Source organism: Lipotes vexillifer, unplaced genomic scaffold (assembly GCF_000442215.2).
Source record: "Lipotes vexillifer unplaced genomic scaffold, Lipotes_vexillifer_v1.1 scaffold1088, whole genome shotgun sequence".
In the NCBI taxonomy this organism is placed as follows: Eukaryota; Metazoa; Chordata; class Mammalia; order Artiodactyla; family Lipotidae; genus Lipotes; species Lipotes vexillifer.
Window position 1 is genome coordinate 2,190,541 of NW_006779738.1, and position 19,729 is coordinate 2,210,269.

The 19,729-nt window shown below is 38.6% G+C and overlaps 1 protein-coding gene across 1 annotated transcript in view; it reads right to left on the reverse strand.

The window, feature by feature from the left end:
* TBCE (tubulin folding cofactor E) overlaps window positions 1-19,729 on the reverse strand; it is an 81,647-nt gene that overhangs the window by 26,458 nt on the left and 35,460 nt on the right. Inside the window, exon 2 of the mRNA XM_007452946.1 lies at window positions 14,742-14,826. Within this exon, the coding sequence (XP_007453008.1) occupies window positions 14,742-14,826 (85 nt within the window). The remainder of the gene's footprint in view (window positions 1-14,741; window positions 14,827-19,729) is intronic.

Here is a 19,729-nt window from a genome sequence, read left to right on the forward strand (position 1 = left end):
AGATGATACCAACAGATGGAGAGATATACCATGTTCTTGGATTGGAAGAATCAATATTGTGAAAATGACTCTACTACCCAAAGCAATCTACAGATTCAATGCAATCCCTGTCAAATTACCAATGGCATTTTTTACAGAACTAAAACAAATCATCTTAAAATTTGTATGGAAACACAAAAGACCCCGAATAGCCAAAGCAGTCTTGAGGGAAAAAAACGGAGGTGGAGGAATCAAACTCCCTGACTTCAGACTATATTACAAAGCTACAGTAATCAAGACACTATGGTACTGGCACAAAAACAGAAACATAGATCAATGGAACAAGACAGAAAGCCCAGAGATAAACCCACGCACCTATGGTCAAGTAATCTATGACGAAGTAGGCAAGGATATACAATGGAGAAGACAGTCTCTTCAATAAGTGGTGCTGGGAAAACTGGACAGCTACATATAAAAGAACAAAATTAGAACACTCCCTAACACCATACACAAAAATAAACTCAAAATGGATTCGATACCTAAATGTAAGACCGGACACTATAAAACTCTTAGAGGAAAACATAGGAAGAACACTCTTTGACATAAATCACAGCAAGATCTTTTTTGATCCACCTCCTAGAGTAACGGAAATAAAAACAAAAATAAACAAATGGGACCTAATGAAACTTCAAAGCTTTTGCACAGCAAAGGAAACCATCAACAAGATGAAAAGACAACCCTCAGAATAGAAGAAAATATTTGCAAACAAATCAATGGATAAAGGATTAATCTCCAAAATATATAAACAGCTCATGCAGCTCAATATTAAAGAAACAAACAACCCAATCCAAAAATGGGAAGAAGACCTAAATAGACATTTCTCCAAAGAAGGCATACAGATGTTCAAGAAGCACATGAAAAGCTGCTCAACATCACTAATTATTAGAGAAATGCAAATCAAAACTACAATGAGGTATCACCTCACACCAGTTAGAATGGGCATCATCTGAAAATCTACAAACAACGAATGCTGGAGAAAAGGGAACCCTCTTGCACTGTTGGTGGGAATGTAAATTGATACAGCCACTATGGAGAACAGTATGGAGGTTCCTTAAAAAACTAAAAATAGAATTTCCATATGATCCAGCAATATCACTGCTGGGCATATACCCAGAGAAAACCATAATTCAAAAAGACACATGCGGGCTTCCCAGGTGGCGCAGTGGTTGAGAGTCCGCCTGCCGATGCAGGGGACACGGGTTCGTGCCCCGGTCCGGGAAGATCCCACATGCCGCAGAGCAGCTGGGCCCGTGAGCCATGGCCGCTGAGCCTGAGCGTCCGGAGCCTGTGCTCCGCAACGGGAGAGGCCACAACAGTGAGAGGCCTGCATACAGCAAAAAGAAAAAAAAAAAAAAAAAAGACACATGCACCCCAATGTTCATTGCAGCACTACTTACAATAGCCAGGTCATGGAAGTGACCTAAATGCCCAACGACAGAGGAATGGATAAAGAAGTTGTGGTACATATATATGATGGAATATTACTCAGCCATAAAAAGGAACGAAATTGAGTTATTTGTTGAGACATGGGTGGATCTACAGACCGTCATACAGAGTGAAGTCAGAAAGAGAAGAACAAATATCATATATTAACACATGTATGTGGAACCTAGAAAAATGGTACAGATGAACCGGTTTGCAGGGCAGAAGTTGAGACAGAGATGTAGAGGACAAATGTATGGACACCAAGGGGGGAAAGCCGTGTGGGGCTGGGCATGGTGGTGTGCTGAATTGGGCGATTGGGATTGACATGCAGACACGATGTGTATAAAATAGATGACTAATAAGAACCTGCTGTATAAAAAAATAAAATAAAATTAAAAAAAAAACAACAAAAAAAAAGCTGTAAATGTTAACATCATCATTTGATCATGACAGAGAATAAATGATGAAATACTTGAATTGCCAAAAATGTATGATAAACACTATTTTGGCTTACGCCCTTTAACTCTTTTAAACAAATGAAACTTCCGGAGAAGTCACCATAATTAAAGAGGATGAAAATAATACTGATGATAAATTTTGTCAATATAAACATATATACATTTTCTTCTGGGAGGTGGGTCTACAGAGATTACCAGATTGTAAAAGGAACTCGGAATCTCGCAAAGTCAGAAGTGATGTCAGGGCAAAAAGAAGGGGCCCGGAGGTCGTGAGAACCCCCTGAGAGGGTGGTGTCCTGGAAAGCAGTGGAGACAGTGGACAACCGTATCCAGGGCTGTGAATGCCCGGAAGGCGACAGCTGAGTTTGGCCAGTGAATCTAGCAACCGGAAAGTGACCCTGCTAGAAGCAGCTGGGGCGGGGCCGTGGGACAAGCTCCAGAGAGTGAGGAGAGTGGGCTCAGACTCGTCTCGTCCACAGGAGATCCAATGGAAAGGGCAGATGTTTTAAGATGGGAGAAAGTACCAAACTTACATGAGACAAAAATAACCCAAGGGAGAGGGGGAAACTGTCCATGCAGGAAATTAAATTCTCTGTTGCAGCAGAATCAGGTCCTGAGTCTGCCTGCTGTGATATCAGAGGATCACTGACTACCAGAAGCTGCCTAGAAAATATTTCGTTTTCTTTTCACACAGAAAAGGCTCCTAGTATGAAGAACACAGTTCTAACAAACAAATTTCTATTACTCAGCTAAAGAGATTAAATGTAGCTAGCCTCGTTTATATATATATATTTTTTTTTTTTTTTTAATTTTTAAATTTTGGCTGCATTGGGTCTTTGTTGCTGCGCACGGGCTTTCTCTAGTTGTGGCGAGCGGGGGCTACTCTTCATTGCAGTGCACAGGCTCCTCACTGCGGTGGCTTCTCTTGTTGCGGAGCACGGGCTCCAGGCGCATGGGCTTCAAGTAGTTGCAGCACATGGGCTCAGTAGTTGCAGTGTGCGGGCTTTAGTTGCTCCACAGCATGTGGGATCTTCCCCGACCAGGGCTCGAACCCGAGTCCCCTGCACTGGCAGGATTCTTAACCACTGTGACACCACGGAATTCCCTAGCCTCTTTATTCTTTTTTTTAAGAGTTCAAAAGGATCTACCTAAGAGATTACCTAGTCTAGGACTTCTCAAACTCAACCTGCAAAGCAGTCAGTCACCTGGAAAGCTTACTGGAACCCACCCCAGGTTGTGCACGCAGTGGGACTGGGCTGGGGCCCAGGTTCTGCTGTTTAAAACAATGTGCCAGGGGATTCTGATGCAGGGGGGCCTCGTGTCCCACTTTAAGAAACTCTGATCTAATCCAATCCCATTTCACTTGGGGATACTGGGGTCACAATCACAGAGGTAGCACAGCCAAGACTTGGATTCCTGAACCAGTGCAGTATCCTTTCCTGCATTTGTCTTTATTCTCCTCACTACCACAAATTTTAGTAGTTATTAGATCCATCAGTAGATATTTTTAAGGTTATTTAGTAAAGAAATATAGATCTAAAAAAGAGAAATATATATCTAACTAGATCATAATTTTAAAATATTTTTGATTACTTCAATGTGACTAAATTTCCTCTGTAATGCAATGTATATTTTTCCCTACTTTTGAAAAGATTATGTTATGCCTCCAAGAAGGACACACAACATAAAAAAAGTCCTGGTCTAGTGTGTATTCCACAGAAGAAGTAGAATCTGAGTTGGACCTTGAAACCTGAGAAGGAGCTTGATGAAAAAGTGGTGGTACTTGTCCTACAATAAGCATCAAACAGGATCCTACATGAAAATCCCTCTGAGAATAGAGAAAGCACAGCAAAAGCAATACTACTGAAAATAAGACATTTCTAGAACCATAAGATTTTAACTAAAATATGTTTTAAACAAAGGTGCTTCACCCACAATGTTCGCTGCAGCACTACATTACAATAGCTAAGACATGGAATCAACCTAAATGTCCATCAACAGATGAATGGATAAAGAAGATGTGGTGTGTATGTGTGTGTACACACACACACACACACACACACACACACACACAGACTAAAATATTACTCAGCCGTAAAAAAGAATGAAAATAATGCCATTTGCAGCAACATGGATGGACTTAGAGATTATCACACTAAGTGAAGTAAGCCAGACAGAGACAAATATCATATGATATCGCTTATACATAGAATCTAAAAAAAATTATACAATGAACTTATTTACAAAGCAGAAATAGACCCACAGACATAGAAAACAAACTTATGGCTGGTTACCAAAGGGAAAAGGTGGGGGGGAGTAAATTAGGAGTGTGGAATTAACATATACACACTACTATATATAAATAGATAAACAACAAGGTCTTGCTGTATGGCACAGGGAACTATACCCAATATTTTGAAATAACCTATAAGGGAAAAGAATCTCAAAAAGATTTTATATATATTTATATATATTTATATATATATATACACACACACATATTAAACTGAATCGCTTTCTGTACACCTGAAACTAACACGATATTGTAAATCAACTATACTTTATTTATTTTTTTTTTTTAACATACATTAAAGATTTTATTTAACTCAATTACTGAGGAAACCAGTAAGATGTTATAGGCAGTTCAAATGATTTGATATACAGAGACTTATATTATCTACCAGGCAAAATTCATTTGCATTACATTAATAGAAATCGTTTACATAGCTATGGACAGAAAACATTTGCACAACTATCAATTTTCTAAATGTTAACCCTCTTTCTCAACTGAGTTGTAAAGTAGTCTAGTCAAAGACAATGAAAGCAGAAATAACCAGAATGGATGAGCTAAATTTCATCCACTAAATTTCAAAGACTTTCTTTTTTTTTTTTCTTTTTTCTTTTTTTTTTTTTTTAACATCTTTATTGGGGTATAATTGCTTTACAATGGTGTGTTAGTTTCTGCTTTATAACAGAGTGAGTCAGTTATACATATATATATGTTCCCATATCTCTTCCCTCTTTGTCTCCCTCCCTCCCACCCTCCCTATCCCACCCCTCCAGACAGCCACAAAGAACCGAGCCGGTTTCCCTGTGCCATGCGGCTGCTTCCCACTGGCTATCTACCTTACGTTTGTTAGTATATATATGTCCATGTCTCTCTCTCGCCCTAACACACCTCACCCTTCCCCCTCCCCATATCCTCAAGTCTGTTCTCCAGTAGGTCTCTGTCTTTATTCCTGTTTTACCCCTAGGTTCTTCATAACATTTTTTTTTCTTAAATTCCATATATATGTGTTAGCATACGGTATTTGTCCTTCTCTTTCTGACTTACTTCACTCCGTATGACAGACTCTAGATCTATCCACCTCATTACAAATAGCTCAATTTCGTTTCTTTTTATGGCTGAGTAATATTCCATTGTATATATGTGCCACATCTTCTTTATCCATTCATCCGACGACGGGCACTTAGGTTGTTTCCATCTCCGGGCTATTGTAAATAGAGCTGCAATGAACATTTTGGTACATGACTCTTTCTGAATTCTGGTTTCCTCAGGGTATATACCTAGTAGTGGGATTGCTGGGTCATATGGTAGTTCTATTTGTAGTTTTTTAAGGAACCTCCATACTGTTCTCCATAGTGGCTGAACCAATTCACATTCCCACCAGCAGTGCAAGAGTGTTCCCTTTTCTCCACACCCTCTCCAGCATTTATTGTTTCTAGATTTTTTGATGATGGCCATTCTGACTGGTGTGAGATGATATCTCATTGTAGTTTTGATTTGCATTTCTCTAATGATTAATGATGTTGAGCATTCTTTCATGTGTTTGTTGGCAGTCTGTATATCTTCTTTGGAGAAATGTCTATTTAGGTCTTCTGCCCATTTTTGGATTGGGTTGTTTATTTTTTTGTTATTGAGCTGCATGAGCTGCCTGTAAATTTTAGAGATTAATCCTTTGTCAGTTGATTCATTTGCAAATATTTTCTCCCATTCTGAGGGCTGTCTTTTGGTCTTGTTTATGGTTTCCTTTGCTGTGCAAAAGCTTTGAAGTTTCATTAGGTCCCATTTGTTTATTTTTGTTTTTATCTCCATTACTCTAGGAGATGGGTCAAGAAGGATCTTGCTGTGATTTATGTCATAGAGTGTTCTGCCTATGTTTTCCTCTAAGAGTTTGATAGTTTCTGGCCTTACATTTAGGTCTTTAATCCATTTTGAGCTTATTTTTGTGTATGGTGTTAGGGAGTGATCTAATCTCATACTTTTACATGTACCTATCCAATTTTCCCAGCACCACTTATTGAAGAGGCTGTCCTTTCTCCACTGTATATTCCTGCCACCTTTATCAAAGATAAGGTGACCATATGTGCATGGGTTTATCTCTGGGCTTTCTATCCTATTCCATTGATCTATCTTTCTGTTTTTGTGCCAGTACCATACTGTCTTGATTACTGTAGCTTTGTAGTATAGTCTGAAGTCAGGCAGCCTGATTCCTCCAGCTCCATTTTTTGTTCTCAAGATTGCTTTGGCTATTCGGGGTCTTTTGTGTTTCCATACAAATTGTGAAATTTTTTGTTCTAGTTCTGTGAAAAATGCCAGTGGTAGTTTGATAGGGATTGCATTGAATCTATAGATTGCTTTGGGGAGTAGAGTCATTTTCACAATGTTGATTCTTCCAATCCAAGAACATGGTATATCTCTCCATCTGTTTGTATCATCTTTAATTTCTTTCATCAGTGTCTTATAATTTTCTGCATACAGGTCTTTTGTCTCCTTAGGTAGGTTTATTCCTAGATATTTTATTCTTTTTGTTGCAATGGTAAATGGGAGTGTTTTCTTGATTTCACTTTCAGATTTTTCATCGTTAGTATATAGGAATGCCAGAGATTTCTGTGCATTAATTTTGTATCCTGCTACTTTACCAAATTCATTGATTAGCTCTAGTAGTTTTCTGGTAGCATCTTTAGGATTCTCTATGTATAGTATCATGTCATCTGCAAACAGTGACAGCTTTACTTCTTCTTTTCCGATTTGGATTCCTTTTATTTCCTTTTCTTCTCTGATTGCTGTGGCTAAAACTTCCAAAACTATGTTGAATAAGAGTGGTGAGAGTGGGCAACCTTGTCTTGTTCCTGACCTTAGTGGAAATGCTTTCAGTTTTTCGCCATTGAGGATGATGTTGGCTGTGGGCTTGTCATATACGGCCTTTATTATATTGAGGAAAGTTCCCTCTACACCTACTTTCTGCAGGGTTTTTATCATAAATGGGTGTTGAATTTTGTCAAAAGCTTTCTCTGCATCTATTGAGATGATCATATGGTTTTTCTCCTTCAATTTGTTAATATGGTTAATCACATTGATAGATTTGCGTATATTGAAGAATCCTTGCATTCCTGGAATAAACCCCACTTGATCATGGTGTATGATCCTTTTAATGTGCTGTTGGATTCTGTTTGCTAGTATTTTGTTGAGGATTTTTGCATCTATGTTCATCAGTGATATTGGCCTGTAGTTTTCTTTCTTTGTGACATCCTTGTCTGGTTTTGGTATCAAGGTGATGGTGGCCTCGTAGAATGAGTTTGGGAGTGTTCCTCCCTCTGCTATATTTTGGAAGAGTTTGAGAAGGATAGGTGTTAGCTCTTCTCTAAATGTTTGATAGAATTCGCCTGTGAAGCCATCTGGTCCTGGGCTTTTGTTTGTTGGAAGATTTTTAATCACAGTTTCAATTTCAGTGTTTGTGATTGGTCTGTTCATATTTTCTATTTCTTCCTGATTCAGTCTTGGCAGTTTGTGCATTTCTAAGAATTTGTCCATTTCTTCCAGATTGTCCATTTTATTGGCATAGAGTTGCTTGTAGTAATCCCTCATGATTTTTTGTATTTCTGCAGTGTCAGTTGTTACTTCTCCTTTTTCATTTCTGATTCTATTGATTTGAGTCTTCTCCCTTTTTTTCTTGATGAGTCTGGCTAATGGTTTATCTATTTTGTTTATCTTCTCAAAGAACCAGCTTTTAGTTTTATTGATCTTTGCTATTGTTTCCTTCATTTCTTTTTCATTTATTTCTGATCTGATTTTTATGATTTCTTTCCTTCTGCTAACTCTGGGGTTTTTTTGTTCTTCTTTCTCTAATTGCTTGAGGTGCAAGGTTAGGTTGTTTATTCGAGATGTTTCCTGCTTCTTAAGGTGGGCTTGTATTGCTATAAACTTCCCTCTTAGAACTGCTTTTGCTGCATCCCATAGGTTTTGGGTCGTTGTATCTCCATTGTCATTTGTTTCTAGGTATTTTTTAATTTCCTCTTTGATTTCTTCAGTGATCACTTCGTTATTAAGTAGTGTATTGTTTAGCCTCCATGTGTTTGTATTTTTTACAGCTCTTTTCCTATAATTGATATCTAGTCTCATGGCGTTGTGGTCGGAAAAGATACTTGATACAATTTCAATTTTCTTAAATTTACCAAGGCTTGATTTGTGACCCAAGATATGATCTATCCTGGAGAATGTTCCATGAGCACTTGAGAAAAATGTGTATTCTGTTGTTTTTGGATGGAGTGTCCTATAAATATCAATTAAGTCCATCCTGTTTAATGTAACATTTAAAGCTTGTGTTTCCTTACTTATTTTCATTTTGGATGATCTGTCCATTGGTGAAAGTGGGGTGTTGAAGTCCCCTACTATGAATGTGTTACTGTCGATTTCCCCTTTTATGGCTTTCTGTACACCTGAAAGCCTTTTATGGCTTTCTGTACACCTGAAACTAACACGATATTGTAAATCAACTATACTTTAAAAAAATTAAAATAAAAATAAGCAAACATGTTTCTTACGAAGTAAATCACAAAGATGGCTTGTAGGTTGTCTCGTTTAATTTTCCATTTTGACAGCACACAGTCCAATCTTGTGTCTACTGACAACTAAATGTTATGAATGTTAAACACTTTACATGTATGAGGCTGAACTAAATCCCAAGGTATGTTGTTAGGTGTCGGAAAAATAATTCCAGACAATTTAGAACACTCGTTTATGTACCTCAATCTATCTAAATGTATACAAACAAATGAGTTTTGCATCTAAGAGACTGTTCCTAGAGTCTCACATTTATGAAACAGGCTTTGGCTTACAAAACAGTGAAAGTTGAAATTTTAGTGAAATGAAATTATGAAATTTATGAAATAGTATTAGTTTTCCCTAAAGGAGTAACATTAGGGGGTGGAAATAGAAATAGGAAAATGTATTGTTCAAATATTATGTGACTGAAATGTAAAAATAAGTATGAGAGCACAAAATTTAAAACCAGCACATTTATAATAAATGAAAAAACAACAATGTAAAACAAATACCATGGTTTTCATTTCTGTCCTAAATTTATAACAGTGGTAATGAACAATTCAAGAAGAGACCTTTATTACTGTTTAGTTTCGCTGCAGGCAGAAGAAAGAAGTCAGGAATGGTGTTAGGTGGGTGCAAAGGAGATGCTGTGCCCTTTGCAGATCAAAGGAAAACATCAAACATCAGTCTCCTCTGCAACATTCCTGGCAGGTTTCTCGGAAAAACAAACAGCCCAGCAAATAAAAAATGCTAGCTGAAGGAGTGCCCATCAATAACAGTAAATCTTCAAAGACAAACTAATAATTCAAAGATTCCACTGAGATCTTAGATTATTATCAAGATGTTGCATCTGAACACTGAAATTCTGAACCCTGCCTAAAAGAGAAAAAACTGGGGGAGGGGAGGGAGTGAAAGGGGAGAGTCCAAAATGTTTTCTCTTGTAAGCATTCGGCTTGTTCAAGTTCCTGCCTCCTTCGGCCCACCAATTACATATGCAGCTAGGAAAGTCCACACATCCCAACCACGGCTCTTGCAGAAATGAAAGACTCTCACGAAGTGCTATAATCAAGATTCAGTCTGCCCAACAGAGTTGTAAGATAAAATTCAGGTGCCCAGTTAAATCTGGATTTCAGATAAACAATCTGAAATTTGTTATATACTTAAAATTTTTCATTATAAGTATATGTATGATGCATGTCCCATACTTATACCAATAAATGATTTACTGCTTATCTGAAATCCAAATTTCACCATGCATTTTGTATTTTTATTTGCTGAATCTGGCAATACTACTCAAAGGTAAAAGGGTCCCCAACAGATTCCAAAACTCCTATAGTAAGTATCTTTCTTATTGGGGCTTGTTTAGATGCTGGGAAAGACTGGGTCTCTGGGGAGTTTCTAATAAATGTCGTTGACCTTGATATCCTGTTTGTTACAGGCATGCACAGAGCCTTTTCAGCAACACTGCATAACTAACCATTCACCATGAGAGGAGACATATTCACTCTAATTTAATGTACATTGCTGTAATATCTAAAGAATTGACCTGGTGAACTCATTTTCCCAACACAAAAAAAAGAAAAAAACTCAGTAGATAAGCATCTTTTTGCACACTGCTTCTGAATGTCACAATTTCTATTTTGCCCTGATTCATGGGAAGCTTCCCAAAATGAAATATCTCTCTTCACCTCTAACAGAGATTCACCCTGCTTGTATCCTATCAGCACATTTAGTGATTTCTTTAAAAATTATCCTATCACTTTATACCATACCAGAATATTTTATTTATTTTTATTAATTTTTATTGGAGTATAGTTGCTTTATAATGTTGTGTTAGTTTCTGCTGTGCAGAAAAGTGAATCAGGTCTATGTATACATATAACCACTCTTTTTTAGATTTCCTTCCCATTTAGGTCACCACAGAGCATTGAGTAGAGTTCCCTGTGCTATACAGTAGGTTCTCATTAGTTATCTCTGTTATACATAGTAGTGTATATATGTCAATCCCAATCTCCCAATCCATTCCACCCCCCAGGAGAATATTTTATACTGATGCATTAATGCTCATTTAAGAACCTCAGAACACTTTCCAACAATCTTATGACGCACAGAGGATAAGTAAATCGAGGAGCTTCCACTTGTTAAGTTAGCCAGTGTTGTGGACATGGTCTGGACACCATGTCCCCTCTGACGCCAAGTATTAAACTCCATTCATGGTGCTGAAGAAAAGTAAGATTTTAAGATTTCTTGCTCAACAGAAAAGAGAAATCACGCAATTACTTAGAAAGGGAATATTTTCAATAAAAGCTGAGGGTAAAATACTGACCCGCACAGTTCAAAGAGTTTAGGGTATACCCTTTAGTTTAGGTTGAAAGAAAAGTGCTGGAAATCTAGGGATAAGGCAGAGAGAAATTCAAAATTCATCACCTTAACTGAACCTCTCAACTCCCCAAAAGACAAGAGATGGAGAACAGAAGCACCTGGGAGAGACACATAACTGGTTCACAGGCATAAATTTGGAATAAATCTGTACACTACTACTGTAAACCGACAGTGTCACAAATATTAATTACAGGTAATTAATATATAACCAGGAGATTGCCATATTTACCTTAGGTTATTTAAGAGATCAGATTGAAACTAAAGAGTGACATGAAGTCCTCTGAACATGAGGGCCTTCCAAGGTAATCTGGTCCACTCCCTAAACTTCTTTTGTCGGTGTCACACCAACTATTCGAGAAAAAAAGTTACCTCATTTTTAGAGACCTACACTAAAGAGGAGTTCATTCACAGCCAGGATGTGAGCTTGACTCCAGTGTTTCGTGCTCTACTCATAACCCACTTGGTCACCAATACCTGTCATAGCCATCTCAAAGAGTCAGAGTAACGAACAAATGTGATAACATGGAAACACTGAAAGCTAACTGTGAAGACGGTTCTTCTCTGGGTTAAAGCCCATCTTATATTCTTCTTGAAGGTCGTTGTTAAAACAGAGGTTAGACCTTTGCAAATGTTATTCTATTCTAAACTGAGAAGTCTCATGAGATCAACGTGAGCTGAACTGGTTGGGGGAGAATACACAGGGAAGAATGTATGCCCTGAGCCGGGCCTTGAAAACCACCCTGTCTGTCCCCAGGTTCTGACCTCAAGCGACAGGACCTAACCCTGACCGGCAGGGTGTCACCCCAGCAACCTGGGACGCTGGGGAGACTCAAGAAAGCAGCTCACCAAACACTTCACTCAACACACCCTAATATCCTGCATACACAGCAGAGGCCAGCAGACTAGCCTTCATAAGACATGTGCGCCAGAACGCATAACTACCCTGTTATACTGTGTCTAACAGGCTCAGCCACTTGACCGTGACACATGCTTCTGAAGAGGTGGGATCTGAATTTTGCTATCAATATGACAACTTCTGGCCCATTTTCCTCCTTTAAAATGGGTATACCACCTTTTTGCCATTTACCTATTTCACAAGTATAAGATGGGAACATTTATGATCTGACAACTTTAAATTGCTTTGGCTTCATGAAAATAGCATCTAAGCCTTAAAAAAAAATGTGTACTGTGGTAAAATACATATCGTTATTATGACTTTCCAAGTAAAATTTGAAATGTAAAAGAAGACTCCAATGAAGTTATTAAGAGATCTGAATTAGCTTAGTAACAAGTACATGTGGTATATTCTGTTTTGTCCGATTTAGAGATTCTAAGATATTGGTATAATCTTTACTAGTTGAAGCCAAGTTCGAACTAATACCAATATAAGCACTAACAACTATAAAGGATAAGTAATTCCTTTAGTCTAGACTAGTGGTTCTCCACCACAAAACAGCCAGTGCTCCCTTGTATATTGCCCCCAAAACAACGCGAAACGGAATTACTGACCTATACAGGATTTCAAAGTCAACAAAATGTCATTTCACTGAAACAAAAGAAAAGTGATTTATAATAACATAATATGTATTTCAACATGTAAATGCTCAGTCATGACAGTACTAGGAAACACAACAAAGCAAGGAAATGCTTATTCCAAGGGTAAGAACTTGAACACTAAGTCTGTGCCCATCAGCACTTCAGGGCAAATCCCAGCTCTGCCAGGACTGACACAAGTCTTCATTTTCCTACTCAGAGTAACCAAGACTGAAAATATCACCATATGCAGAGACCATGAAGGACATGTAACCACGGATGATTTGGGAGGTGCTGGGGCAGGCTCCACAGGGAACGTTCCCTCACTGGAGGTTTTGTGAGGTCATGGTCCAGGCAGGTAAGGGATCAACAGGCCAAGCTAAGAGACTTCTATTTCCACACCTCTCTAAACACATACATTGCTCCCTTCATCCCCTATGACCTCTTGACAGATTCTGAGCTGGCCTCATGCCATGTCTGTCACCACTGCTGGCCTCTAGGAACATGCCAATTCCTCTTCTATCCTGACTTCCCAAAACTACAGAATGCTCAACTAGGAAACTTATTTTGCTATTATCTGATTTTGACCTTCATTTTAGAGGTTAGTAAATTTAGTCTGATTTAAGGTCATAAAGATTGTTAAGAGCAAAGCTAGAGGCCTCTTGATTACCAGTGTGTTCACCAGGCCAGGAGTCTGTTCACTGTACCACATTTAAAGAATGATAAGCTTAATATTAACAGACTCTTCCGAGAAACTGAAACTTATGGAAAACAACAACAAAAATTTAAAAGACAGACTGCCTAGGGCTTCCCTGGTGGCGCAGTAGTTGAGAGTCTGTCTGTCGATGCAGGGGACGCAGGTTCGTGCCCCGGTCCGGGAAGATCCCACGTGCCGCGGAGCGGCTGGGCCCGTGAGCCATGGCCGCTGAGCCTGCGCGTCCGGAGCCTGTGCTCCGCAACGGGAGAGGCCACGACAGTGAGAGGCCCGCGTACAGAAAAAAAAAAGATAGACTGCCTGAAATTCTCCTCCATCCTTTTCAGAGCTTCACATAGTTTCTCTGAAATCAAGCAGGTAAAAATATTAGTAGATATGCACTATAATGTGTAATTCTTTTCATGATAAGAGCTTTATTTTATTTTATTTTTTAAAATAAATTTATTTATTTTTGGTGTTGGGTCTTCGTTGTTGTGTGCAGGCTTTCTCTAGTTGTGGTGAGCAGGGGCTACTCTTTGCTGTGGTGTGTGGGCTTCTCATTGCGGTGGCTTCTCTTGTTGTGGAGCACGGGATCTAGGAGTGTGGGCTTCAGTAGTTGTGGCACACAAGGTCAGTAGTTGTGGCACACAGGCTTAGTTGCTCTACAGCATGTGGGCTTTTCCCAGACCAGGGCTTGAACCCGTGTCCCCTGCATTAGCAAGCAGATTCTTAACCACTGCACCACCAGGGAAGCACAAGAGCTTTTTTTACAATAGTGGCCTAGGGCTTCCCTGGTGGCGCAGTGGTTGAGAGTCCGCCTGCCGATGCAGGGGACACGGGTTCGTGCCCCGGTCCAGGAAGATCCCACATGCTGCAGAGCGGCTGGGCCCGTGAGCCATGGCCGCTGAACCTGTGCGTCCAACAGGAGAGGCCACAACAGTGAGAGGCCCGCATACCACAAAAAAAAAAAAAAAAAAAAAAAAATAGTGGCCTAGCATTCCACTGTTTGGATGTTCTGTATTTTGCTTAATCAACCGCTTCTTATTGGATATCCAGGCTATTCCTCTTCTAGTATTCACTCAGTGGGTAGTAAATAGTTAATGAATCAATGAGAAATGTTTGGATCCATCCAATTAAAAAAAAAAAACTGTCACAAAACAAAAACACAAAAAAGGACAAAGAAAGCAACCCCACTTGCAAGGCTAAGACTGAGAATTTTAAAAACAAGGAAAAAAACTCTACAAATAGAATTGTCTTTTTAGAATACACCGAATTCTACATTATAACTACCCTAACAGTCAAACATGTCTTCTTCTCCATCCCCCCTTATTCAGCTATTTAACATTCTCCTAGATAACCATGCCAATTCGCAATGGAAAATTACCTGCATTTAAAATACACAGTCCCTTCGTGGCTTCCATCGTGCTTTCCCCTCTCAGGATTGTCCCATTCTACTCCTAACCAGAGTCCTGGCAGAACAAGAAAAACAAAATGAGCATTAAATTAGGACAGGGGTGATGCTCCATTTTTCTGCAAGCAAATACAGTTTGCAATGGAAACTACAGCACACAGACACCACTGGGGGAGAAAGAAATGTCTTTAGGAAAAGACAAGTCAACCTCAGGCTCAGAACTTAATCAGCAAATGCAATAGCAAGTTTGGTTCAAAAAGCCAACAAAAAACACAACTGCAGAAAACAACAGTAGCTAAAATTTACAGACAGAAAGTAGAATGGTGGCTGTCAGGAGCTAAGGGCAGGGGAGAATGGGGAGTTCTTGTTTAATGGGTACAGTTTCAGTTTTGCAAAATGAAAAGAGTCCTGGAGATGGATGGTGGTGATAACTATGACAATGTTACTGTACTTAATATCACTGAACTATACACTTAAAAGTGGTAAAATGGTAAGTTTAGTTATGTACAACTTACCACAATTAAAAAATATATATATATATACACACATAGGTAAGATATCTCTTTCAAAGCACCAGAGAGCTAACAAGGCACTGAAGAATTACAAGGCCAAAATCTGAGAGAAAAGGGAAACCCAGAGTTAAACGAAGTCTTAAAGCAAATTTTTCCCCTCAACGCATCTGCTGATTCTGGTAGAAAAGGCTGAAAAGCTAAAAAGCTGAACAGGGCTTTGGCCAGAGCTTTTGAGGGACTAAGAGGTCAATAATGAAAATTATAGCCTCCCAAGGAAGATGGAGGTTGCAAGAAACTCTCTAGGTTTTGTACTGGAGCTTGAAATGCCTTGATTCTAAGAGTTAGGAAGGAACCAAGTCTAAACAGACTAGCCCTTGAAGGGACTGAAGGTCAACTTCAAATAATCTCATTCCCAGATTTGTTTAAGTGATCTGGGATTGCCACGGACCCTCGCCATCTGCCAGAGTTAACTTCAGTCCTCTCTGGAGGAAGCTAACACCATTGCAAAGCTCAAATTATAACTCTTCATAATCAATACCTAGCACTCAAACAGAAACAAGCATAGAACAACCAAGCATAGAAAAAGATAAGCATCTGTGACTGAAAACCAAGAAAAACAACAGCCAACAGCAGTAGATCCACTGGGCATCTGCATAATAGAGTTTTACGTAGGTTTAATATTTTCAGGAAAACAAAAGATAAAATTGAGAACTTCAGCAGAAATATTTTTAAACTTTTTTCAAACCCTAAATGGAAATTCTGGAACTGAAAAATTCAATAATTCAAATTATAATTCAATGGATAGTTTTTTTTACAATAGATAAGTTTTTTTAAAAAACAGGTCAGAAAAAAATATACAGAACATAGCACAGTGATAAGTGATGAAAAACAGACTAGCATGTAAGAGACACAGAGAATACAACGAAAAGCATGTATATAGAACTGGAGCCCCCAAAAGAGAGTAGGGAGAGATTGTGGAAAGAGCAATGTCTGAAGAAATAATGACTGAGACTATTACAAAACTAAAGAAAGCCATCAAGCCACACATTTAAGAAGGTCTAAGAAAAATAAACAGTACAAATGCAAAACAAACAAAAAACCACCACAAAAAAAAGAGAAAACAAAACAAAGCAAAACCAAACTCCACCAGTTGCCATATAACAAAGACAAAGAGAAAAATCTTAAAAGAGCTTGGGGTGACAGAGAGGAAACAGATTATCTCCAAAGGAAAACAACCAGAAATAGTTGACTGACTTCTCCATAGAAACAGTAAAAGCCAGAACGATAAATGAATAATAGCTTCAAAATACTGGGGCAAAAAAAAAAGTTAAAAACAAACAAACAAAAAAACCCTGGTAATCTGGAACACTGTAATTGGTAAAAATATCCTTCAAAAAAGTAAGCAAGGGGCCCTGAATACCCAAAACAATCTTGAAAAACAGTAACAAAGTCAGAGGGCTTACATTTTCCAATTTCAAAACTTGCTACAAAGCTACTGTAATCAAAAAAGTGTGGTACTGTCATAAGGCTCAGATCAAAGGAGTAGAGTTGAGAATCCAGAAATAAACCCATACATGGTCAACTGGTTTTTGACAAAAGTGTCAAGTCAACTCAACAGGAAAGGACAGTCTTTTCAACAAATGGTGCTGAGACAACTAGATACCCACATGCAAAAGAATGAATTTGGACACCCAACTCTCAAAATAGATTAAAAAACTCTTAGAAGAAAACTTTATTTCTAAGGATTTATTTCTAATCCTAAAACTTAAGGATAAATCTATAAAACCATGGATTTGGCACTGGATTCTTAGATATAGCACCAAAAGATCAAGCAACAAAAGAAAAAACAGATAAACTGGACTTCATAAAATTTAAACACTTTTTTTTTTTTTTTTTGCGGTACGCGGGCCTCTCACTGTTGTGGCCTCTCCCGTTGCGGAGCACGGGCTCCAGAAGCGCAGGCTCAGCGGCCGTGGCTCATGGGCCCAGCCGCTCTGTGGCATGTGGGATCTTCCCGGACCGGGGCACGAACCCATGTCCCCTGCATCGGCAGGCGGACTCTCAACCACTGCACCACCAGGGAAGCCCAAAATTTAAACACTTTTGTACATCAAAGGCCATTAACAGAAATGGGTGAAAAATGTACCACTCTGGTGGGAGATGTTGATAATGGGAGAGGTTATGCATGTGTGGGGGCAGGAGGTATATGGGAAATCTGTACCTTCCACTCAACTTCCTTGTGAACCTAAAGCTATTCTAAAAAACAAAGTCTAGTTTTAAAAGGTTAAAATGGTGTGTAATTGATAAAAATATCAAATCACTATGTTGCACACCTGAAACTAATATAATGTTTTAAGTCAACTACACTTCAATAAAAAGATTAAAATGGTAAATTTTATGTTACATATATTTTATAACAACTTTAATGGAAAAAATGGGTAAAATGGCAAATTTTGTTTTATATATATGTAACCACAACTAAAAAAAAATTTTTTTTTAAGGCAACATAATGGCAACTTCAACAAAGAAATATCGACAAGGGTGATCTTCAAGGAAAAAGAAAATTATCCCAGAAGGAAGCCTGAGGATACAGAGGGGAATGAAGGGCAACAAAATGGTAAATATATGGTAAGTCTAAATTAATACTGAAATACGAAATAACAGTAATATCATCTCTTTGGGTTTAAAATACACATAGATTGGGCTTCCCTGGTGGCGCAGTGGTTAAGAATCCGCCTGCCAATGCAGGGGACACAGGTTCGAGCCCTGGTCCGGGAAAATCCCACATGCCACAGAGCAACTACGCCCATGTGCCACAACTACTGAGCCTGCGCTCTAGAGACTGCGAGCCACAACTACTGAGCCCGTGTACCAGAACTACTGAAGCCCGTGCGCCTAGAGCCCGTGTTCCGCAACAAGAGAAGCCACTGCAATGAGAAGCCCACGCACCGCAACGAAGAGTAGCCCCTGCTTGCCGCAACTAGAGAAAGCCCATGCACAGTAACAAAGACACAACACAGCCAAAAATAAAATAAATTAAAAAAATTTTTTAGTAAAATAAAATACACAGATTAAAATATCCAACGTGTGGATAAGGAAGCAGGTAGATGGAATTAATGTTCAAGAGTTCTAACGTCTTTGCATGAGTCCAGGAAGAGGTAAAATTACTAATTTTTATTAGGCTTTTATAATTCAAAGACGTATGTTTTATTTTAATCTCTAGGGTAACCATTAAATAATAAAAATGTATAAATACCAAATTAACAGAGGGAGATTTTAAACTAATCAATCCAGTGAAAGAAAAAAAAAGCAAAAAAGAGCATAGGCAAGACAAATTAGAAAGTAAATAATTAGATGGTAGACATAAACCCAAATTACCAACAATTAAATAAAACCATAATGGACTAAATATTCTAGTTAAAAGCGAGCTTGCAAAAACTGTCCTCGGGATTTTGATAGGGATAGCCACTGAATCTGTAGATTGCTATGGGTAGTATTGACATTTTAATAATATTAACTCTTCAAATCCATGAACATGGGATGTCTTTCTATTTATTTATGTCTTCTTTAATTTCTTTCAACAGTACATTATAGTTTTCATTGTACAAATCTTTTACCTCCTTGGTTAATTCTTAAGTATATCATTATTTTTGATGTGGTATAAACATACAATGCAGTATTATTCAGCCTTAAAAAGGAAGGAAATTTTTTTTTTTTTGCGGTACGCGGGCCTCTCACCGTCGTGGCCTCTCCCATTGCGAAGCACAGGCTCCAGAAGCGCAGGCTCAGCGGCCACGGCTCACGGGCCCAGCCGCTCCGCGGCATGTGGGAGCCTCCCGGACCGGGGCATGAACCCATGTCCCCTGCATCGGCAGGCGGACTCTCAACCACCGCGCCACCAGGGAAGCCCAGGAAGGAAATTTTAACACATGCTACAGCATGGATGAACCCTGAGGACACTATACTAAGTGAAGTCATCCAGTCACAAAAGGACAAATGCTGTATGATTCCACCTATATGAGGTACTTAGAGTAGTCAAATTCATGGAGACAGAAAGCAGAATGTAGTTGCCAGGGACTGGGAGAGGGGAGAATGGGAAACTAACGTTTAATGAGTATGAAGGTTCAGTTTGAGAAGATAAAAAAGGTTTTGGAGATGGATGATGATGGTGGTTGCACAATATGAATGTACCTAATGCCACTGAACAGTACACTTAAAAAATGTGAAAAATGTAACTTTTATGTTATGTGTATTTTACCACAACAAAAAATAAATAAAAATTTAAAAACTGAAATCAGAGTAGGTTCTCTCAACACAGTGGAATTCAGCTGGAAGTCAATAACACAGAATTCATTAGAAAAGCCTCATATATTTAGAAATTAAGGAATATCATTCTAAATTACCTTGCATCAAAAAAGAAAGCACAATGTCAATTAGAAAATATTTTGA